Raw genomic sequence first — 22,473 nt, 5'->3', positions numbered from 1 at the left:
AATAAGACAATAAAACAGAAAACTTGAGCGTGCATAACTATTCACCCCCCCCAAAGTCAATATTTTGTAGAACCACCTTTTGCAGCAATTACAGCTGCAAGTCTCTTGGGGTATGTCTCTATAAGCTTGGCACATCTAGCCACTGGGATTTTTGCCCATTCTTCAAGGCAAAACTGCTCCAGCTCCTTCAAGTTGGATGGGTTACGCTGGTGTACAGCAATCTTTAAGTCATATCACAGATTCTCAATTAGATTGAGGTCTGGGCTTTGACTAGGCCATTCCAAGACATTTAAATGTGTCCCCTTAAACCACTCGAGTGTTGCTTAGCAGTATGCTTAGGGTCATTGTCCTGCTGGAAGGTGAACCTCCGTCCCAGTCTCAAATCTCTGGAAGACTGAAACAGGTTCCCCTCAAGAATTTCCCTGTATTTAGCACCATCCATCATTCCTTCAATTCTGACCAGTTTCCCAGTCCCTGCCGATGGAAAAACATCCCCACTGCATGATGCTGCCACCACCATGCTTCACTGTGGGGATGGTGTTCTCGGGGTGATGAGAGGTGTTGGGTTTGCGCCAGACATAGCGTTTTCCTTGATGGCCAAAAAGCTCAATTTTAGTCTTTGTCCCTGACCTGTATGGAGAGCCCTTAGTCTTCATGGTGCCCCTTGCTTAGTGGTGTTGCAGACTCTGGGGCCTTTCAGAACAGGTGTATACAGTATATACTGAGATCATGTGACACTTAGATTGCACACAGGTGGACTTTATTTAACTAATTATGTGACTTCTGAAGGTAAATGAAGGTAAATGGTTGCACCAGATCTTGGTTGCAAAGGGGGTGAATACATATGCATTTATCACTTTTCCGTTATTTTTTTAAAGAATTTTTGGAAAAAAGTTATTTCTTTCATTTCACTTCACCAATTTGGACTATTTTGTGTATGTCCATTACATGAAATACAAATAAAAATCCATTTAAATTACAGGTTGTAATGCAACAAAATAGGAAAAACACCAAGGGGGATGAATACTTTTGCAAGGAACTGTATGTAACGCTAATGCTCAGAATCATCTGCAATCTTCTGCTCCTCATGAACCATACGTCAGAATCATTCCAGATGTTGTATTTAGACTCATGACTGCACATAAAGGTTCCTACATGATGGAGTGCTTGGTTTGTTTGTTTCCAACTGATCTGGTTCTTTCTGTCATCCTGTGAACCCCGTCACATAAAGGAAGATAGTTCTGGTTCTTTCTGTCATCCTGTGAACCCCCGTCACATAAAGGAAGATAGTTCTGGTTCTTTCTGTCATCCTGTGAACCCCGTCACATAAAGGAAGATAGTTCTGGTTCTTTCTGTCATCCTGTGAACCCCGTCACATAAAGGAAGATAGTTCTGGTTCTTTCTGTCATCCTGTGAACCCCGTCACATAAAGGAAGATAGTTCTGGTTCTTTCTGTCATCCTGTGAACCCCGTCACATAAAGGAAGATAGTTCTGGTTCTTTCTGTCATCCTGTGAACCCCGTTCATTGCTGCTCTTGGCTATATTTTAATTAAATTATTTTATGACTTGAAACACCTTCTTACATGTATTGAAAAGCGCTTAACAAATAAAGTGTATTATTATTATTATTATTATTATTGTTAAGACACTTTGCTGGTGTTTCCTTTATTTTGGCAGTTACCGGTCTATTTCCACACTCTGAGGTTGGAATAACATTGTGAACATTATGATAATGCCCTTTTCGTGTAAGAGCTGTCTGAAAAGACCGCCTGAAATGTCAGCTTGATTGCCTGGTGACATTACCAATAGTTAATAGACCAATAACGAGAGTTTGCCCTCCTCTCTCCTCTCTGCCAATAACAGTATAGTCTTCAGGTTGCACATCCCTCCGATTAGGCCCCTCCGATTAGGCCCCTCCGATTAGGCCCCTCTCTCAGACCAGGACATCTGTAACAATGTGTTGACTCTTAAGACTTTTGCAGCCATCAAGAATACAGCAGGACAACAACAAGAAGTTAATTCCAGATTTATTCCAAAACAGAATGCACCCAAAGCTATCACTTTAACCTGGGGACAGGGCCCAGGGTCTTAGTTGAAGGATGTGACAAGAAGAACAGAAGGAAGTACAGTGTCTTACAGATAACTATCAACTTTATGATTACTCAAGATTACTTATCAATACTTATAACTAATTATTAAACTAATTTACGTCATTTAGCAGACGCTCTTATCCAGAGCGACTTACATGAGCAATTAGGGTTAAGTGCCTTGCTCAAGGGCACATCAGCAGATTTTTCACCTAGTCGGCTCGGGGATTAGAACCAGCGACCTTTCGATTACTGGCACAACGCTCTTATCCACTAAGCTACCTGCCGCCCCACTTATCAGTAATGACTTATTAAAAGTTAGTTGAAAGTTGACCTAGGTAGGTCTGAAGAGTCCTAGTAAGGAGTAGAAAAGCAGAAAGGAGCAGAGACAGTGAGTGAATGTCTGCTCTCCTCTACATATTGTTGTTGGTCCACTCTCTCATTCCATTGTAGGCGTCACTTTGTTGCTTGGCGTTGGCCCCTGTGGTATTTTTCAGATAGCCCTGGAACTGGCCTTGGTCTCGACCACTCACCAGGTACTGGCCCAACATCTGGTCAGCCCTTTGGAGAGACAAAACGGGGTAATTTACTGTTAAGTTCTGGTAAAGTTTTCTGAAACTATGTATAGCTCTTGTATAGGTATATTTTTGGGAAATGCTTAAACTTATTTTCAACAGCTTTAACTTCTGGTTGATCAAACCAACTTGTATTTGTTACATACTTCATAAACCACAGGTGTAGACTAACAGTGAAATGCTTACGGGCCCTTCCCAACGACGCAGAGAGAAAGAAAATAGAGGAAGAATGTCATGAGCCTCTCACTCCACCGGGTTACCACCTTAATTTTCTTCCACTCTGCTCACCACTCTCTCTACTCAGCCTAACTAGCTCCACCTGTCCCTGCTCTGCTCGGCTCTAATTACTCTGCCAGCTGCGCTGCATTACCCACTAACCTCTCCCAGTATTTATAGCCCTGTCTTTCAGCTCTCCTTTGTCAGATCGTCTGCAAAGCTCACACCCGGAACCTGTTTGCTCGCGCTTCTGGCTCACCCTGGTTTTGTGACCCCCGGACCTGCCTGGTTTTTGGATACTCTTCTGCCTCAGGAGATCCAGACCTGCTTCTGCCATTACGACTCCTGACTACTCTTCAATCCCGGTAACTCTGACCAGCCTTCTGCCTTGCTACTACGTATTTTGGATTTCCCTTGAACTGTACTGCTGCCTGGTTTCATTCCGCCCCCGTTGTGTCTGTGTTTCCTCCCCCCCAGGACTTCTGGACCACCAACCACCGGCGTCATCGGACGATCGCTGCCACTGGGGGAGGCACAGACCCAGCACATCGGACGGGATAACCCCTGGAGCCTTCACTCACTCCCTACATCCCTTTCCCCTTAAGTTTAAATAAACTTTCTGGTGTGACGCAATTGTGGTCCTCTTGTCGTCTGTCTGAACCGTGACAGTACGATCTGACCATCATGGACTCAGCGCACACTTCCCCCGACATGGAAACCGAAGAGCCTGAGCAACCCACCGCCATGCTACGCCTGGAACACACTGAGAGAGAGCTAGGCCGCATGAGCGGCGTCATCTCCTCTCTGCTTCAGGTCGGCCACCAACAGCATCAGCAGTTCCAGCAGCACCAGCAGCAGTCCCAGCAGCAGCAACAACAACTCGCCATGATCATTCAACTCCTCACCAACCTGACCCCAGCCAGTCTGCCCACCAGCCCTGCCCCCGAGTTACCTGCCCCGGTCATTGCAGCCGCTGCTCGGAACCCAAGATTGGAAACCCCGAGCGGTTCAACGGCGATTCAACCCAGGTCCGGCCATTCCTGACTAGCTGCCGACTTCAGTTCTCCTTGCAGCCAAGGACCTTCGCCACGGAGGGGCTAGAGTTGGGTATGCCATCACTCACCTGACGGGCCGAGCTCGACTCTGGGGAACAGCAGAGTTCGAACGTCAAACCCCGCATGTGCAACCTTCGACCTGTTTGCTGAGGAGATGCTGAAGGTGTTTGACCTGGATTCACCAACCGCAGAGGCGTCTCGTGAACTGTTCAGTATTCGACAAGGCAGACGTACAGTCGCAGACCATTCCATCGACTTCCGAACCCTGGCTAGACGAAGTTCTTGGAACACACCATCGTTGGTGGACGCGTTCTTCCATAGTTTGGCTGACTATATCAAGGACGAGTTGGTCTCCCATGAACTGCCTTCCACTCTTGATGAAGCTATCGCACTGACTGTCAGGATCGACAGAGGGATACAGACCCGTCGTCGTGAGAGGGGGCGCCAAGGTCCACCTACTACCGGCATTCGGAGAGATCCGACTGGGCTCCTGTCATCTACTGCCACTCACCCAGGTCAGCTTGATCAGTCTGAGCCTATGGAGATTGGGCGAGCCTCTCTCACTCCTGCAGAGCGCCAGCGACGCTTCACCTCAAACCTCTGTCTCTATTGTGGAGGTGACGGACATCGTGTGGTAACCTGCCCTTTAAAGGGCCGAAGCTCACCGGGCATAGGGGAGTCCGGTTGAGTTCAATGACCATCCAGTCCTCCGACCGCAAACCCCTGCTGCAAGTTCACCTCCGCCTCTCTGACTCAACTCACACCCTGGCTGCTCTGGTGGATTCTGGCGCGAAGCCAACATAATGGACATCAAGCTGGCACGCCAACTGGGACTGGAGAACCTCCGTTTGACACCTCCTATTCCTGCCCGGGCACTGGACGGACACTTACTCGGATCGGTCACTCATGTCACGGCCCCGGTCTCGATGGGTCTGTCCGGAAACCATCAAGAAACTATCCAGTTTCACCTGCTCCCCTCTCCAGGCCAACCCCTCATCCTGGGTTACCCATGGCTCCGCCGGCACAACCCTCAGCTCGACTGGGTGACCGGGGTGATCAGGGAGTGGGGAGAGGACTGCCACCGAACCTGCCTGCTTGCCGCCGCACTACCCCCTCGGCCAGTACCTACTAACTCCGCTCCTGACCCCTCCAAGGACCCTGTGTCGATTCTGCCAAGTCCCTGCATCGTTGCAGCTCTGACCTGGGCTGTTGAGGAACAGGTGCTGGAGGCTCTCCGTAACCAGCCAGGTCCCAGCACTTGCCCAGCTGACCGCCTTTTTGTCCCCGAAGACCTGAGGTCCCAGGTCGTTCAGTGGGGACATGACTCCCGCCTAGCTTGTCACCCTGGCTCCACCCGCACTTACAACCTGCTCGCCCAGAGGTTCTGGTGGCCCTCTCTGAGGAAGGATGTACGGGAATTCGTCCAAGCCTGCCCCATCTGCAACCAACACAAGTCGTCCTGCCAGCCCCCCAGCCGGATTGCTGCAGCCCCTGCCTGTGCCCAGGAGTCCGCTGGTCCCTGCTGCGCCTTGTCCTCCTCCTCCACGGCTCGTCGATGGTGGTCTGGTTTACACCGTCCGCCGCCTGCTTCGGTCCAGACGGAGGGGTAGGGGTCTCCCAGTACCTCATTGACTGGGAGGGCTATGGACCTGAGGAAAGGACCTGGGTGCCAGCTAGTCGGATTGTGGATAGGACTCTCATCACCGCTTTCCACCAACGGCATCCTGATCAACCTGCAATCCGTAGGGGCCGCCCCAGAGGGGTCTCTAACCGTCCTGCCCGCTCGGCTTCCTGTCCTGTGCCTGATCCGGTCTCGGGACCTGTCCCATCTCCCGACCACGGCCCTCCGGCTTCCTCCGAGGATGAGGACGTTCACTCGGGACCGTTCGGAGGAGTTCTAGCCCTCCTCCGGCTCCCCTCCTCCCGCCCGGCGTGGTGTTGCTCGTGGGACTTCTGGGGCCGTCCCTTGGGGGGTTCTGTCATGAGCCTCTCACTCCACCGGGTTACCACCTTAATTTTCTTCCACTCTGCTCACCACTCTCTCTACTCAGCCTAACTAGCTCCACCTGTCCCTGCTCTGCTCGGCTCTAATTACTCTGCCAGCTGCGCTGCATTACCCACTAACCTCTCCCAGTATTTATAGCCCTGTCTTTCAGCTCTCCTTTGTCAGATCGTCTGCAAAGCTCACACCCGGAACCTGTTTGCTCGCGCTTCTGGCTCACCCTGGTTTTGTGACCCCGGACCTGCCTGGTTTTTGGATACTCTTCTGCCTCAGGAGATCCAGACCTGCTTCTGCCATTACGACTCCTGACTACTCTTCAATCCCGGTAACTCTGACCAGCCTTCTGCCTTGCTACTACGTATTTTGGATTTCCCTTGAACTGTACTGCTGCCTGGTTTCATTCCGCCCCGTTGTGTCTGTGTTTCCTCCCCCCAGGACTTCTGGACCACCAACCACCGGCGTCATCGGACGCATCGCTGCCACTGGGGGAGGCACAGACCCAGCACATCGGACGGGATAACCCCTGGAGCCTTCACTCACTCCCTACATCCCTTTCCCCTTAAGTTTAAATAAACTTTCTGGTGTGACGCAATTGTGGTCCTCTTGTCGTCTGTCTGAACCGTGACAAAGAATAGAAAAGTAAAACACGTAATAATAAATACACAATGAGTAACGATAACTTGGCTATATACACGGGGTACCAGTACTGAGTCAATGATAACTTGGTTATATACACGGGGTACCACTACTGAGTCCATGTGCAGGGGTACGAGGTATTTGAGGTAGATATGTACATATTGGCAGGGATAAAGTGACTAGACAACAGGATAGATAATAGACAGTAGCAGCAGTATACTGTAGGTAGGGGTAAAGTGACTAGACAACAGGATAGATAATAGACAGTAGCAGCAGTATACTGTAGGTAGGGGTAAAGTGACTAGACAACAGGATAGATAATAGACAGTAGCAGCAGTATACTGTAGGTAGGGGTAAAGGGACTAGGCAACAGGATAGATAATAGACAGTAGCAGCAGTATACTGTAGGTAGGGGTAAAGGGACTAGACAACAGGATAGATAATAGACAGTAGCAGCAGTATACTGTAGGTAGGGGTAAAGTGACTAGACAACAGGATAGATAATAGACAGTAGAAGCAGTATACTGTAGGTAGGGGTAAAGTGACTAGGCAACAGGATAGATAATAGACAGTAGCAGCAGTATACTGTAGGTAGGGGTAAAGTGACTAGGCAACAGGATAGATAATAGACAGTAGCAGCAGTATACTGTAGGTAGGGGTAAAGTGACTAGGCAACAGGATAGATAATAGACAGTAGCAGCAGTATACTGTAGGTAGGGGTAAAGGGACTAGACAACAGGATAGATAATAGACAGTAGCAGCAGTATACTGTAGGTAGGGGTAAAGTGACTAGACAACAGGATAGATAATAGACAGTAGAAGCAGTATACTGTAGGTAGGGTTAAAGTGACTAGGCAACAGGATAGATAATAGACAGTAGCAGCAGTATACTGTAGGTAGGGGTAAAGTGACTAGACAACAGGATAGATAATAGACAGTAGCAGCAGTATACTGTAGGTAGGGGTAAAGTGACTAGACAACAGGATAGATAATAGACAGTAGCAGCAGTATACTGTAGGTAGGGGTAAAGTGACTAGGCAACAGGATAGATAATAGACAGTAGCAGCAGTATACTGTAGGTAGGGGTAAAGTGACTAGGCAACAGGATAGATAATAGACAGTAGCAGCAGTATACTGTAGGTAGGGGTAAAGGGACTAGGCAACAGGATAGATAATAGACAGTAGCAGCAGTATACTGTAGGTAGGGGTAAAGTGACTAGACAACAGGATAGATAATAGACAGTAGCAGCAGTATACTGTAGGTAGGGGTAAAGTGACTAGGCAACAGGATAGATAATAGACAGTAGCAGCAGTATACTGTAGGTAGGGGTAAAGTGACTAGGCAACAGGATAGATAATAGACAGTAGCAGCAGTATACTGTAGGTAGGGGTAAAGGGACTAGACAACAGGATAGATAATAGACAGTAGCAGCAGTATACTGTAGGTAGGGGGTAAAGTGACTAGACAACAGGATAGATAATAGACAGTAGAAGCAGTATACTGTAGGTAGGGGTAAAGTGACTAGGCAACAGGATAGATAATAGACAGTAGCAGCAGTATACTGTAGGTAGGGGTAAAGTGACTAGACAACAGGATAGATAATAGACAGTAGCAGCAGTATACTGTAGGTAGGGGTAAAGTGACTAGACAACAGGATAGATAATAGACAGTAGCAGCAGTATACTGTAGGTAGGGGTAAAGTGACTAGACAGCAGGATAGATAATAGACAGTAGCAGCAGTATAATGTAGGTAGGGGTAAAGTGACTAGACAACAGGATAGATAATAGACAGTAGCAGCAGTATACTGTAGGTAGGGGTAAAGTGACTAGACAACAGGATAGATAATAGACAGTAGCAGCAGTATACTGTAGGTAGGGGTAAAGTGACTAGGCAACAGGATAGATAATAGACAGTAGCAGCAGTATACTGTAGGTAGGGGGTAAAGGGACTAGACAACAGGATAGATAATAGACAGTAGCAGCAGTATACTGTAGGTAGGGGTAAAGTGACTAGACAACAGGATAGATAATAGACAGTAGCAGCAGTATACTGTAGGTAGGGGTAAAGTGACTAGACAACAGGATAGATAATAGACAGTAGCAGCAGTATACTGTAGGTAGGGGTAAAGTGACTAGGCAACAGGATAGATAATAGACAGTAGCAGCAGTATACTGTAGGTAGGGGTAAAGTGACTAGACAACAGGATAGATAATAGACAGTAGCAGCAGTATACTGTGGGTAGGGGGTAAAGTGACTAGACAACAGGATAGATAATAGACAGTAGCAGCAGTATACTGTAGGTAGGGGTAAAGGGACTAGACAACAGGATAGATAATAGACAGTAGCAGCAGTATACTGTAGGTAGGGGTAAAGTGACTAGACAACAGGATAGATAATAGACAGTAGCAGCAGTATACTGTAGGTAGGGGGTAAAGTGACTAGGCAACAGGATAGATAATAGACAGTAGCAGCAGTATACTGTAGGTAGGGGTAAAGTGACTAGACAACAGGATAGATAATAGACAGTAGCAGCAGTATACTGTAGGTAGGGGTAAAGTGACTAGACAACAGGATAGATAATAGACAGTAGCAGCAGTATACTGTAGGTAGGGGTAAAGTGACTAGACAACAGGATAGATAATAGACAGTAGCAGCAGTATACTGTAGGTAGGGGTAAAGTGACTAGGCAACAGGATAGATAATAGACAGTAGCAGCAGTGTATGTGATGAGTCAAAAAAGTTAGTGCAAAAGGGGTCAATGCAGATATTCCGGGTAGCTATTTGGTTAACTATTTAACTAACTATTTTGCAGACTTATGGCTTGGGGGTAGAAGCTGTTCAGGGTCCTGTTGGTTCCAGACTTGGTGCATCGGTACCGCTTGCCGTGCGGTAGCAGACAGAACAGTCTATGACTAGGGTGGCTGGAGTCTTTGACCATTTTTAGGGCCTTCCTCTGACATTGCTTGGTAAAGAGATCCTGGATGGCAGGAAGCTTGGCCCCAGGGATGTACTGGGCCATACACAATACCCTCTGTAGCGCCTTGTGGTCAGATGCTAAGCAGTTGCCATACCAAGCAGTGATCCAGCCAGTGAAGATGCTCTCAATGGTGCAGATGTAGAACTTTTTGAGGATGTGAGGACCCATACCAAATCTTTTCAGCCTCCTGAGGGGGAATAGGCTTTGTCGTGCCCTCTTCACAACTGTCTTGGTGTGTTTGGACCATGATAGATCCTTAGTGATCTGGACACCGAGGAACTTGAAGCTCTCGACCTGTTCCACTACAGCCCCGTCGGTGTTAATGGGGGCGTGCTCGGCCCTCCTTTTCCTGTAGTCCATGATCAGCTCCTTTGTCTTGATCACGTTGAGGGAGAGGTTGTTGTCCTGGCACCACACTAACAGGTCTCTGACCTCCTCCTTATAGGTTGTCTCATCATCGTTGGTGATTAGGCCTACCACCGTCATGTTTTCAGAAAACTTAATGAAGGTGTTTTAGTCGTGGGTGAACAGTGAGTACAGGAAGGGACTAAGCACGCACCCCTGAGGGGCCCTCGTGTTGAGGGTCAGCATGGCGGATGTGTTGTTGTCTACTCTCACCAGCTTGGGGCAGCCCATCAGTGATTGGTGGATTTACTCACATAAATTGACCAAAGTTCCCAGACATTTCAGAAACTATGGTTGGTTCTGATTTGGCACACTATTCCTACGTAGTGAACCTACCTGGTAACGCCCTTATCCTCTAGCCTGCGGCCCTGTACAGGTCCGATCCCGGGTACGTCTCTCACAGACCGGTTCCCCATCGGCTCAGAGACAAAGTTCCGGTGCTTCTGAGAGGTGGTGGAGTATCCTGGAGGAACAACACGATGATGAGTGTGTATTTATGACTGGGTCTTATCACTGGGTCAGTTGAGGTGAAACCTCAGATAACATTTCTCTGGGAGGGGAACCAGGAACCAGGAACCAGGAACTACCCTAATCTCTTATGGACAGACTACGTAAATATTTCAATTCTGGGTTAACCGAGATTAGGAACTACCCTAATCCCAACAGAGTTATACTCCTTGAGGTGACAATACAGCACAAACAGATCTGGGAAGAGGGAGCACTACAAAACCTGGGGACATGGAGGGGGGGGGAACTACAACACCTGGAGACATGGAGGGAGGAGGACTACAACACCTGGAGACATGGAGGGAGGAGCACTACAACACCTGGAGACATGGAGGAAGGAGCATTACAACACCTGGAGACATGGAGGAAGGAGCACTACAACACCTGGGGACATGGAGGAAGGGGCACTACAACACCTGGAGACATGGAGGGGGGGCACTACAACACCTGGAGACATGGAGGAAGGAGCACTACAACACCTGGAGACATGGAAGAAGGAGCACTACAACACCTGGAGACATGGAGGAAGGAGCACTACAACACCTGGAGACATGGAAGAAGGAGCACTACAACACCTGGAGACATGGAGGGAGGAGCACTACAACACCTGGGGACATGGAGGAAGGGGCACTACAACACCTGGAGACATGGAGGGGGGGCACTACAACACCTGGAGACATGGAGGGAGGGGCACTACAACACCTGGAGACATGGAGGAAGGAGCACTACAACACCTGGGGACATGGAAGAAGAAGCACTACAAAACCTGGGGACATGGAGGGAGGGGCACTACAACACCTGGAGACATGGAGGAAGGAGGACTACAACACCTGGAGACATGGAGGGGGGAGGACTACAACACCTGGAGACATGGAGGGAGGAGCACTACAACACCTGGAGACATGGAGGAAGGAGCATTACAACACCTGGAGACATGGAGGAAGGAGCACTACAACACCTGGGGACATGGAGGAAGGGGCACTACAACACCTGGAGACATGGAGGGGGGCACTACAACACCTGGAGACATGGAGGAAGGAGCACTACAACACCTGGAGACATGGAAGAAGGAGCACTACAACACCTGGAGACATGGAGGAAGGAGCACTACAACACCTGGAGACATGGAAGAAGGAGCACTACAACACCTGGAGACATGGAGGGAGGAGCACTACAACACCTGGGGACATGGAGGAAGGGGCACTACAACACCTGGAGACATGGAGGGGGGGCACTACAACACCTGGAGACATGGAGGAAGGGGCACTACAACACCTGGAGACAGGGAGGAAGGAGCACTACAACACCTGGGGACATGGAAGAAGAAGCATTACAAAACCTGGGGACATGGAGGGGGGGTCACTACAACACCTGGGGACATGGAGGGAGGAGCACTACAACACCTGGGGACACGGAGGAAGGAGCACTACAACACCTGGGGACATGGAGGGAGGGGCACTACAACACCTGGAGACATGGAGGGGGGGCACTACAACACCTGGAGACATGGAGGAAGGAGCACTACACCTGGGGACATGGAGGGAGGAGGACTACAACACCTGGAGACATGGAGGGAGGGGCACTACAACACCTGGAGACATGGAGGGGGGGCACTACAACACCTGGAGACATGGAGGGGGGGCACTACAACACCTGGAGACATGGAGGAAGAAGCACTACAAAACCTGGGGACATGGAGGGGTCACTACAACACCTGGGGACATGGAGGGAGGAGCACTACAACACCTGGGGACACGGAGGAAGGAGCACTACAACACCTGGGGACATGGAGGGAGGGGCACTACAACACCTGGAGACATGGAGGGGGCACTACAACACCTGGAGACATGGAGGAAGGAGCACTACACCTGGGGACATGGAGGGAGGAGGACTACAACACCTGGAGACATGGAGGGAGGGGCACTACAACACCTGGAGACATGGAGGGGGCACTACAACACCTGGAGACATGGAGGGGGGGCACTACAACACCTGGAGACATGGAGGGAGGGGCACTACAACACCTGGGGACATGGAGGAAGGAGCACTACAACACCTGGATACATGGAGGAAGGAGCACTACAACACCTGGATAAATGGAGGAAGGAGCACTACAACACCTGGAGACATGGAGGAAGGAGCACTACAACACCTGGAGACATGGAGGGGGGGCACTACAACACCTGGAGACATGGAGGGGGGGGCACTACAACACCTGGAGACATGGAGGAAGGAGCACTACAACACCTGGATACATGGAGGAAGGAGCACTACAACACCTGGATACATGGAGGAAGGAGCACTACAACACCTGGAGACATGGAGGAAGGAGCACTACAACACCTGGGAACATGGAGGGAGGGGCACTACAACACCTGGGGAATGGAGGGAGGGGCACTACAACACCTGGAGACATGGAGGAAGGAGCACTACAACACCTGGCGACATGGAGGAAGGAGGACTACAACACCTGGAGACATGGAGGGAGGGGCACTACAACACCTGGGGACATGGAGGGGGGGGGCACTAGGGTTATCCAGATGTGTTCCCCGCTTGTGCTGTCACATGTGCTCAAGCACGACAAGTGGGTGACGTGATATATTTGTCGAACACGATTCTATTCAGAGAGTGTGACCCAGAGGATAGTTCGGGTGCTACCTCTGGTAAGCTGGTGCAGTCTGACCAACAGCCCAGAGAAAGGAAGAAGGATGTGGAACTTGTTGCTGAGGCAATACAGTTACCAGTCACTCGTGAGCAGCTGATCGCTACCCAGAAGGTTGACATTAGCCTGGCTAAATGTTTTTCTAGTGTTGTCTCAGAGGAGGAGCTAAAGAAGAAAAACCTGGCATACTTTATTGTCACACCGTGTGTCAAGCGCATATCACCCAGAGTCTCAGGGTGCGCTTGAACGTTGGCATCAGACACTGAAGTCTATGCTCCGTAAATATTGCTTGGAATCTGAGAAGGATTGGGATGAGGGAGCTCCTCTAGTTTTGTTTGCTGTCCGTGAGACAGTACAGGAATCCTTAGGGTTCAGCCCAGCTGAACTGGTGTTTGGACACACCATGAGAGGACCTATGAAAGTCCTTAAGGATCAGTTTTTATCACAAGAGTTGTGTGTGAAAGAAAATGTGTTGGACTACGTTAGTCACTTTCGTGAGCGCCTACATGGTGCCTGTGCTCTAGCAAAGGAAGCGCTGTCTTCCTCACAGAGACGGATGAAACGGCACTATGACAACCAGGCTGTTTCTCGTTCACTGCAGCCAGGTGACCAAGTTCTTGTATTGTTGCCGGTGCCAGGAGCGTCATTGTCAGCACGTTTCTCTGGTCCTTATGTCATTGAAAAGAAACTAAGTGAAACTGACTACGTGATACAGACTCCTGATAGAAAACGCCAATCTCGTGTGTGCCACGTTAACATGTTGAAGACATACCACACCAGACCCGTCACTCAGATAGACAGTCCAGAGAAACTGGCCGAGACGGCTGTCTCTATTGTTGCTGCGGCTGTAGTGGGAAGTCATGTTAATGATGTGGACGGAGATGGTTTGGATTGCCCAATTCAAGATTGCCCAATTCAGAGATGCTGCTGTCTCTCCCATCAAGCCTGATTCATTTAACGGACGGACAGTCAGATGATATTGTGAGACTATTACACAGCTTTCCATGTCTTTTTAATGATGTTCCTACATGCACAAATGTGTTAGAACATGACATTAATGTTGGAAACGCTGCACCTATCAAGCAACATGCTTATCAACGTCTCTAAAAGAAAGATAATGAGGATGAGGTCGGTTATTTGCTGGAGAATAACCTGGCTATGCCAAGTTCAAGTCCTTGGAGTTCTCCGTGCATTCTGGTTCCTAAACCTGATGGGACATCCAGGTTATGTACGGACTATCGGAAGGTCAATGCTGTCACAGTGCCCGACTCGTTCCCGTTACCCAGACTAGATGACTGTATTGATACTGTTGGTGCTGCTACTTATGTAACCAAACTAGATCTTCTAAAAGGTTACTGGCAGGTGCCGTTAACCTCACGTGCCTCCGACATCTCTGCCTTTGTGACCCCAGATCACTTCCTACAATATGCTGTCATGGCATTTGGGATGCGGGAACGCACCAGCCACTTTCAATGCCTGGTTAACACAGTATTGGCTGGAGTTCCTAATTGTAGTGCTTACCTTGATGATCTGGTAATTTATTCGACTGAGTGGTCTGATCATATTACAACTCTAAGGGTAGTGTGTGAAAGTCTAGCAGCCGCTTCTCTAACCCTGAACTTAGCAAAGTGCGAGTTTGGGAAGGCCACTGTTACTTATCTCGGTAAACAGGTCGGCCATGGTCAGGTGCGCCCTGTAGATGCCAAGGTCTCAGCTATAAATGCATTTCCCGCACCTACCACCAGAAGAGAGCTACGCTGCTTTTTAGGGATGGTTGGCTACTACCGTAGTTTCTGTAAAAAATTCTCTGCAGTAGTTGCTCCATTAACGGATTTGCTCAGTCCGAGCGAGAAAATGTGTATGGTCTGAAGATTGTCGTACTGCTTTCAACACTGCTAAAGCACTCTTATGTAGTACTCCTGTTCTTGCTGCGCCAGATTTTGAACGACCGTTTAAACTGGAGGTAGATGCAAGTGCCAGAGGTGCTGGTGCTGTTCTACTGCAGCAGGACCAGAGTGGAGTGGACCATCCTGTCTGTTATTTTTCACGGAAATTTAACAAATGTCAGACAAACTATTCCACCATTGAACAAGACGCTCTAGCTTTGTTGTTAGCTCTTCAGTACTTTGAAGTTTATGTTGGTTCCAGTGCATTACCAGTGATAGTGTATACTGACCATAACCCCTTAGTTTTTCTCCACCGGATGTACAACCAGAACCAACGCCTTATGCGTTGGGCACTTGTAGTGTGTTTTTGGTCGAGGTCGTGTTTACTCTTTTGCACTTTGGACTATTAAAGACTGTTGGGACGAAACCTCTGTGTCCTGCGCCTGACTCCTCCACCACATCCACATCGGTTCCTCTGACAGAACAACACACCACTATGGAGTCAGCAGGAGCAGTGGTGGCACCCAAGTCGCTGGAAGAACGGATCAGCTATCAGGACACTATGATCCGGCAACTTGGGGCCGCCATGGACGAGGTGTCCAACACTCTGCGCCGGTTGGTGACTGGAGAGGTGCCCACGCCTTCTTACACCATCCCATCACCAACGGCCAGTCCTCCTCTCTCAGCACCGGAACCCAGTGGCATTCGGCTCTCGCTCCCGAGGGCATATAACGGTTCTGCAGCCGGGTGTCAGGGTTCCTCCTGCAGGTGGAACTCTACCTGGCTACTATACACCCAGCGCCCTCGGGATACGAGCGTCTCCGCCCTCATCTCCTGTCTATCCGGCAAGGCATTGGAGTGGGCCAACGCCCGAATGGAGGGAATAGACGCCGCCACCATCACCTACGCGGAGTTCTCCCGCCGCTTCAGAGCAGTCTTCGATCATCCACCTGAGGGGAAAGCGGCGGGAGAGCGTCTGTTCCACCTCCGACAGGGGAAGAGGAGCGCACAGGAGTTCGCACTGGAGTTCCGGACGCTAGCGGCGGATGCGGAGTGGAATGAGAGGGCCCTCATTGACCACTACCGGTGTAGCCTACGAGAGGACGTTCATCGTGAGCTGGCCTGCAGGGACACCAACCTGTCGTTCGACCAGTTGGTGGACATTTCCATCCGTCTAGACACCCTGCTGGCTACCCGCGGACGTCCCCGAGTGGGGGTCGTCCATTCCACCCTCCAGCACCTCCGAGCCGATTCCCATGGAGCTCGGGGTGCTGGCGCTAGAGAGGAGGAGAGAGAACCCGAGGGGCCAACCCCTGCACCAACTGTGGCCGTGGAGGACACACCGCGGCCAGGTGCTGGGGAGGGTCTCCTGGGAGAGGGGACAACAGGTCACGCACTGGGGGAGTCATTTCAGGTGAGTAGGCGCCCCACTTACCCAGAGCGCTCTGTTGGTCACATGAGTATTCCTGTGAGCTTTCCACAGGTGGCACCTCATTCCCAGCATAAGGCGCTAGTAGATTCAGGCGCAGCTGGGAATTTTATTGATCGGGCATTTTGTTATAGATTAGGAATTCCCCCTTTGGCGGTAGAAGCCCCTTTCCTGTCCACGCCTTAGACAGCCGGCCGTTGGGGTCGGGGCTGATCAGAGAAGTCACAGCACCACTTAAGATGACGACGCAGGGGGGTCATGAGGAGATCATTCAGTTTTATCTGATTGACTCTCCTGTGTACTCCGTGGTGCTGGGGCTTCCTTGGTTAGCGACATGATCCTACCATTGCGTGGCAACAGAGGGCTCTTATGGAGTGGTCTGCCCAGTGTGTAGGGAGATGTCTAGGGTGTTTCCTTAGGGCGACCTCGGTAGAGAGTCCGAACCAAGTGCCCGCAATGCGCATTCCCCCTGAGTATGAGGACTTAGCACTTGTGTTCAGCAAAGCGAGGGCAACACGGCTACCACCTCATAGACAGGGGGACTGTGCGATAAATCTCCAAACAGGAGCGGCTCTTCCACGGAGCCGTGTGTATCCCTTGTCTCAAGAGGAGACAGCGGCTATGGAGACTTACATAGCCGAGTCCTTGGCACAGGGATACATACGGTCCTCCACTTCCCGGTTTCCTCGAGTTTCTTCTTTGTGAAGAAGAAGGACGGGGTTTGCGCCCGTGTATTGATTACCGTAGTCTCAATCAGATCACGGTTAAGTATAGTTACCCTCTTCCACTGATTGCGACTATGACGGAGTCATTACGCGGAGCGCTGGTCCTTCACAAAGTTGGATCTCAGGAGCGCGTACAATCTGGTGCGCATTAGGGAGGGGATGAATGGAAAACGGCATTTAGCACCACCTCGGGTCATTACGAGTATCTCGTCATGCCATACGGGCTAATGAATGCTCCTTCAGTCTTCCAATCCTTTGTTGACGACATTTTCCGGGACATGCATGGGCAGGGTGTGGTAGTGTACATCGACGACATCCTAGTGTACTCTTCTACATGAGCCGAGCATGTAGCCCTGGTGCGCCGAGTGTTGAGAAGACTGTTGGAGCATGACCTGTATGTCAAGGCAGAGAAATGCCTGTTCTTCCAGGAGTCCGTCTCCTTTTTGGGTTATCAGTTGTCCGCGTCTGGTGTGGAGATAGAGGTAGACCGTGTGTCGGCTGTGCGTAATTGGCAAACTCCAACCACTGTAAAAGAGGTGCAGCAGTTCTTGGGTTTTGCTAATTACTACCGGAGGTTTATCCGGGGCTTTGGACAGGTTGCAGCTCCCATTACGTCCCTACTAAAGGGGGGTCCGGTTCGTTTGCAGTGGTCAGCTGAGGCGGACAGGGCATTTGTCAAACTGAAGAACCTGTTCACCTCGGCCCGGTGCTGGCGCATCCGGATCCCTCTTTACCATTCCAAGTTGAGGTAGACGCGTCCGAGACCGGTATTGGGGCAGTCCTGTCACAACGGTCCGGCACGCCACTAAGCTCCGCCCCTGTGCGTTCTACTCCAAGAAGCTCAGCTCGGCGGAGCGCAATTATGACGTTGGGGACAGGGAGCTGTTAGCTGTAGTCCAGGCCCTAAAGATGTGGAGGCATTGGCTTGAGGGGGCTCAACACCCTTTCCTCATTCTGACTGATCACCGTAACCTGGAGTACATCCGGGCAGCTAGGAGATTGAACCCTCGTCAGGCTAGGTGGAACATGTTCCTGACCCGGTTTGTTTTTAAGATCACATACATCCCAGGGTCCCAGAACGGTAAGGCAGACGCCCTGTCCCGGGCGGTATGACACAGAGGAGAGGTCCATTGAGCCTACTTCCATACTGCCGGAGTCTTGTCTGGTGGCTCCGGTGGTATGGGAGGTCGATCGCGGAAATCGAGCGGGCACTGCGTACCGACCCTACTCCCCCCGAGTGTCCTGTGGGGCGGACGTACGTTCCGCTCGAGGTTCGTGATCGTCTTATTTATTGGGCTCATACATCACCCTCCTCTGGACATCCAGGGATTGGCCGGACAGTGCACTGCCTTAGCGTGAAATACTGGTGGCCAACGTTAGCTAGGGATGTGAGGGTTTATGTCTCCTCTCTGCTCGGTGTGCGCCCAGTGTAAGGCGCCTAGACATTTGCCCAGGGGTAAGTTACATCCCCTGCCCGTTCCACAACGACCATGGTCCCACCTCTCGGTGGATTTTGTGACCGACCTACCCCCTTCCCAGGGGAATACCACCATTTTGGTCGTTGTGGATCGGTTTTCCAAGGCCTGTCGTCTCCTCCCAATGCCGGGTCTCCCTACTGCCCTACAAACCGCCGAGGCCCTATTTACCCACGTGTTCCGGCACTATGGGGTCCCCGAGGATATTGTGTCTGACCGAGGTCCCCAGTTCACCTCCAGAGTCTGGGGGTCGTTCATGGAACGCTTGGGGGTCTCGGTGAGCCTTACCTCGGGGTACCACCCGGAGAGCAATGGGCAGGTTGAACGAGTCAACCAGGATGTGGGTAGGTTTCTGAGGTCCTATTGCCGGGACCGGCCGGAGGAGTGGTCTAGGTATATCCCCTGGGCAGAGATGGCCCAGAACTCTCTCCGCCACTCCTCCACCAACTTAACACCTTTCCAGTGTGTTTTAGGGTATCAGCCGGTCCTGGCACCGTGGCACGAGAGCCAGATCGAGGCCCCTGCGGTGGACGAGTGGATTCGGCGCTCGGAGGAGACGTGGGACGCTGCCCATGTCCATCTGCAGCGGGCCATCCGTCAACAAAAGGCGTGCGCCGATCGCCACCGCAGTGAGGGACCGGTGTACGCACCGGGAGATCAAGTCTGGCTCTCGACTCGAAACCTGCCCCTCCGCCAGCCCTGCCGGAAGCTGGGTCGGCGGTTTGTGGGGCCCTTCAAAGTCCTGAGAAGATTGAACGAGGTGTGTTACAGGTTACAACTGCCTATTGAGTACAAAAATATTAACCCCTGCGTTCCATGTGTCTCTTCTCAGGCCGGTGGTAGCTGGCCCACTCAAGAAGATGAGATAGGAGAGACCCCTCCGCCCCCCTTGGACATCGAGGGGCCCCGGCGTACAGGGTCCGGACCATCTTGGACTCGAGGCGCCGGATGAGTGGTCTCCAGTATCTCGTGGAGTGGGAGGGAATGCGGTCCGGAGGAACGGTGCTGGGTGCCTAGGAGGGACATCCTCGATCCATCCCTCCTGACTGAGTTCCACCGTGGGCATCCCACGCGCCCGGGTCCGCATCCTCCTGGCCGTCCCCGAGGCCGGGGTCGGCGCACGGCTGGAGCCGCGCGTCAAGGGGGGTACTGTCACGAGTTTCGGCCGAGACTGCTCCTCCTCCTGGTTCGGGCAGGCTTCGGCGTTCGCCGTCCCCGAGTACTAGCTGCCACCGTTGTATGTTTCGTGGTGTGATTACTTTGGTCTGTCTTGTACACCTGTGTCTGTTTGTGTTCTGATTACGTGTCTTATAAGTTCCCTGTTTTGTATTGGTTAGTTTGTGTGTTGTTGTCTGCCTGTCTTTCGGAGCTACGTGTTTGCGCTCTGTTTGTTTTGTGTTTAGTGTTTTACGCTTGGTTGCGTAATTCCCTCGCCTCTGTTTTTGGTCGAGGTCGTGTTTACCTCTTTTGCACTTTGGACTATTAAAGACTGTTGGACGAAACCTCTGTGTCCTGCGCCTGACTCCTCCACCACATCCACATCGGTTCCTCTGACAGGCGTACATTACCCGTAGGAAGAAATCTGTCTAAAAACACTAGTTAGACCTGAGCGGACCACCCACTGTACTTTTGTATGATTAGCAGTAGCTTAGCGGTTCTTGAGGCAGGCAAGATCAGTTTAGGAGTGTTTTACACTATTGTTTCATTTCTTGGGTCCTGCTCAGCCCTTTCTCCCAAACCTTTACCGTGTGTTCAGCAATAAACCTTTTATGTTTGACGGTAGTTTATGGTTGTCGTGTAGTTTTTGTTCTCACTGTTCCATGTCACGATTCTAATTTGCATGATTCTAATTTGCATGAATTATGTTACGGGTCTCTTGTCCATCCACCTAGGCGTTTAAAGCCACGGGGTTTGTAACAACGATTCTACCCCGAGCCTGGACATGCACAATATGAAGGAATCCATTGGCAACTCTCCCACGGTGGAGCCGTCTCTGGCTGACCACCTCAGCCCCTCGCCCCATTTTACTAACGTCATTGGCACCTCACTCCCTAGGAAGACAGAGCACTTTACTGCCACTTTACTGCCTTCGTTTTTCACCCTGCCTTCGTTTTACACCCTAGATCCAGATGCTTGGGAGGAGATCTGTATGATTACAGACCTGAACCTCCCTGCCTCCACTTTTTGCCTCCAAATGCCATTACGCGAGCAGCTCTGAGATGCGGCGCTCCAGTTTTCCCATTAGATGCTACTCTATACAACAAGGCAGGGGAACCCTAACTATATTCACCACCCCGTTCTACGGGAGAACAGGTTTCCAGGGCTCCTTGCGGGACGTTTGGAGGGGAGAAGGTTAGTCTTTGTTTAGGTCCTTTTGATGCTTTCTGACCTGCCAAGGACCGCATCATTGATACAGTTTATCCAGTGATAAAGTTTAGCCAAGGCCAGGACAGTGAAACAGTGTATCTTGTGTTACTGTTTATCCATGGCCCCGATTGTGATACAGTTTATCCAAGGCCCTGACAGTTATAAAATGTATCCTCCAGTGATGCAGTTTATAGAAGACCAGGACAGTGATATAATTTATGCAGTGAAACAGTGTATCCATTGTTTATCCAAGGCCCCGATTGTGATACCGTTTATCCGGTGGTACAGTTTATCCAGTGATTCAGTTTATCCAAAGCCGGACAGTGATATAGTATTTACAGTGATAGTTTATCCAAGGCCCTACTGTTACAGTGCCTTCGGAAAGTATTCAGACCCCTTCCCCTTTTTCCACATTTTGTCACGTTACAGCCTTATTGTAAAATTGCTTAAATTATTTGTTGCCCTCATCAATCTACACACAATATCCCATAATGACAAAGCGAAAACAGGTTTCTATAACTTTTTGCAAATGTATTATAAATAAACAACTTTCACAGAGAAGTGGTAAGTGTCTTGATATAATCTGGTAAAGGGCAGTAATATGTTAGGAATTATATGACTGAATAATGTCCGGGATATACAGTTGGCCAGACACATCATGAAAACCAAAACCCAAAAGTGAGAAAATAGAAATGTTCAACTGTGCAACCATTGAAAATACATGTGCATGATGATAAATAAGGCTTCAAAATTATAAGCATTTTGTAAGTGCATTTGTAAATGGTTAATAACTGGAGGTAAATAGTGGCTCACTATTTGGCAAGCTCTGACTAGTTATCGCACTATTTGGACCAACGCAATATAACTATTTATTAATGGTTCATAATGCATTTATAAGTGATTCATTAACCGTTAGTAATTATATACCCTATGCAAATGTTACCTCTTGTAAAGTGTTACCAAATAATTACATTTACGTTTACATTTTAGTCATTTAGCAGACGCTCTTATCGGGAACATATAATGATACTAAGGTCACAATACAGGGTTGTATAACTAAAGCTACATCCTGCAAAGATCATTAGTCTTACCTTTCTTGTTTCCAGACATGGTTCAGGTGGAGGATGGAGAATTCAGTTCAATATAACTTGACGAGGTGTCTCTCTGTCTTCTGTTTTCTGTCTGCTAGAGCAGTCTTCCTCTACTGTTGTCAAGACACCGTAGCAAACAGTAGCAAAATATCTTCCAAAAAATAAAGTTTCTATTGGACAATCAGGTAGGTCCCTCCCCGCTTCAATATTCTGTCTCCTAGTGAACATTAGCTCCACCTCTGAACAGAAACGAAAGTTAGAGAGAAATGGAAAGTTTCGATTCCCTGAAGATGGGAACAACCAGTTGGTTTTAAACAACCAGCCAGGGTGATGTGTGGCATGCATGTGTCTGTTAAATCTGCCTACTCTTAGTGA

The 22,473-nt window shown here is 50.0% G+C and overlaps 1 protein-coding gene across 1 annotated transcript; it reads right to left on the bottom strand.

Annotated features, from left to right (window-relative positions):
• Nucleotides 1–2,011: 2,011 nt before the first annotated feature.
• LOC121557078 (barrier-to-autointegration factor-like) lies at nucleotides 2,012–22,243 on the bottom strand. The gene is made up of 3 exons (XM_041870953.2): nucleotides 22,099–22,243; nucleotides 10,293–10,419; nucleotides 2,012–2,649 (listed from the first exon to the last, which is right to left on the bottom strand). The coding sequence occupies exons 1-3, from the start codon at nucleotides 22,115–22,117 to the stop codon at nucleotides 2,502–2,504; spliced, it is 294 nt and encodes a 97-aa protein (XP_041726887.1). The 5' UTR covers nucleotides 22,118–22,243; the 3' UTR covers nucleotides 2,012–2,501.
• Between the last annotated feature and the right edge of the window lie 230 nt (nucleotides 22,244–22,473).

The sequence above is a fragment of the Coregonus clupeaformis genome, chromosome 34 (genome assembly GCF_020615455.1).
Source record: "Coregonus clupeaformis isolate EN_2021a chromosome 34, ASM2061545v1, whole genome shotgun sequence".
Taxonomy (NCBI): domain Eukaryota; kingdom Metazoa; phylum Chordata; class Actinopteri; order Salmoniformes; family Salmonidae; genus Coregonus; species Coregonus clupeaformis.
This window is presented reverse-complemented; position numbering and strand designations above follow the sequence as displayed.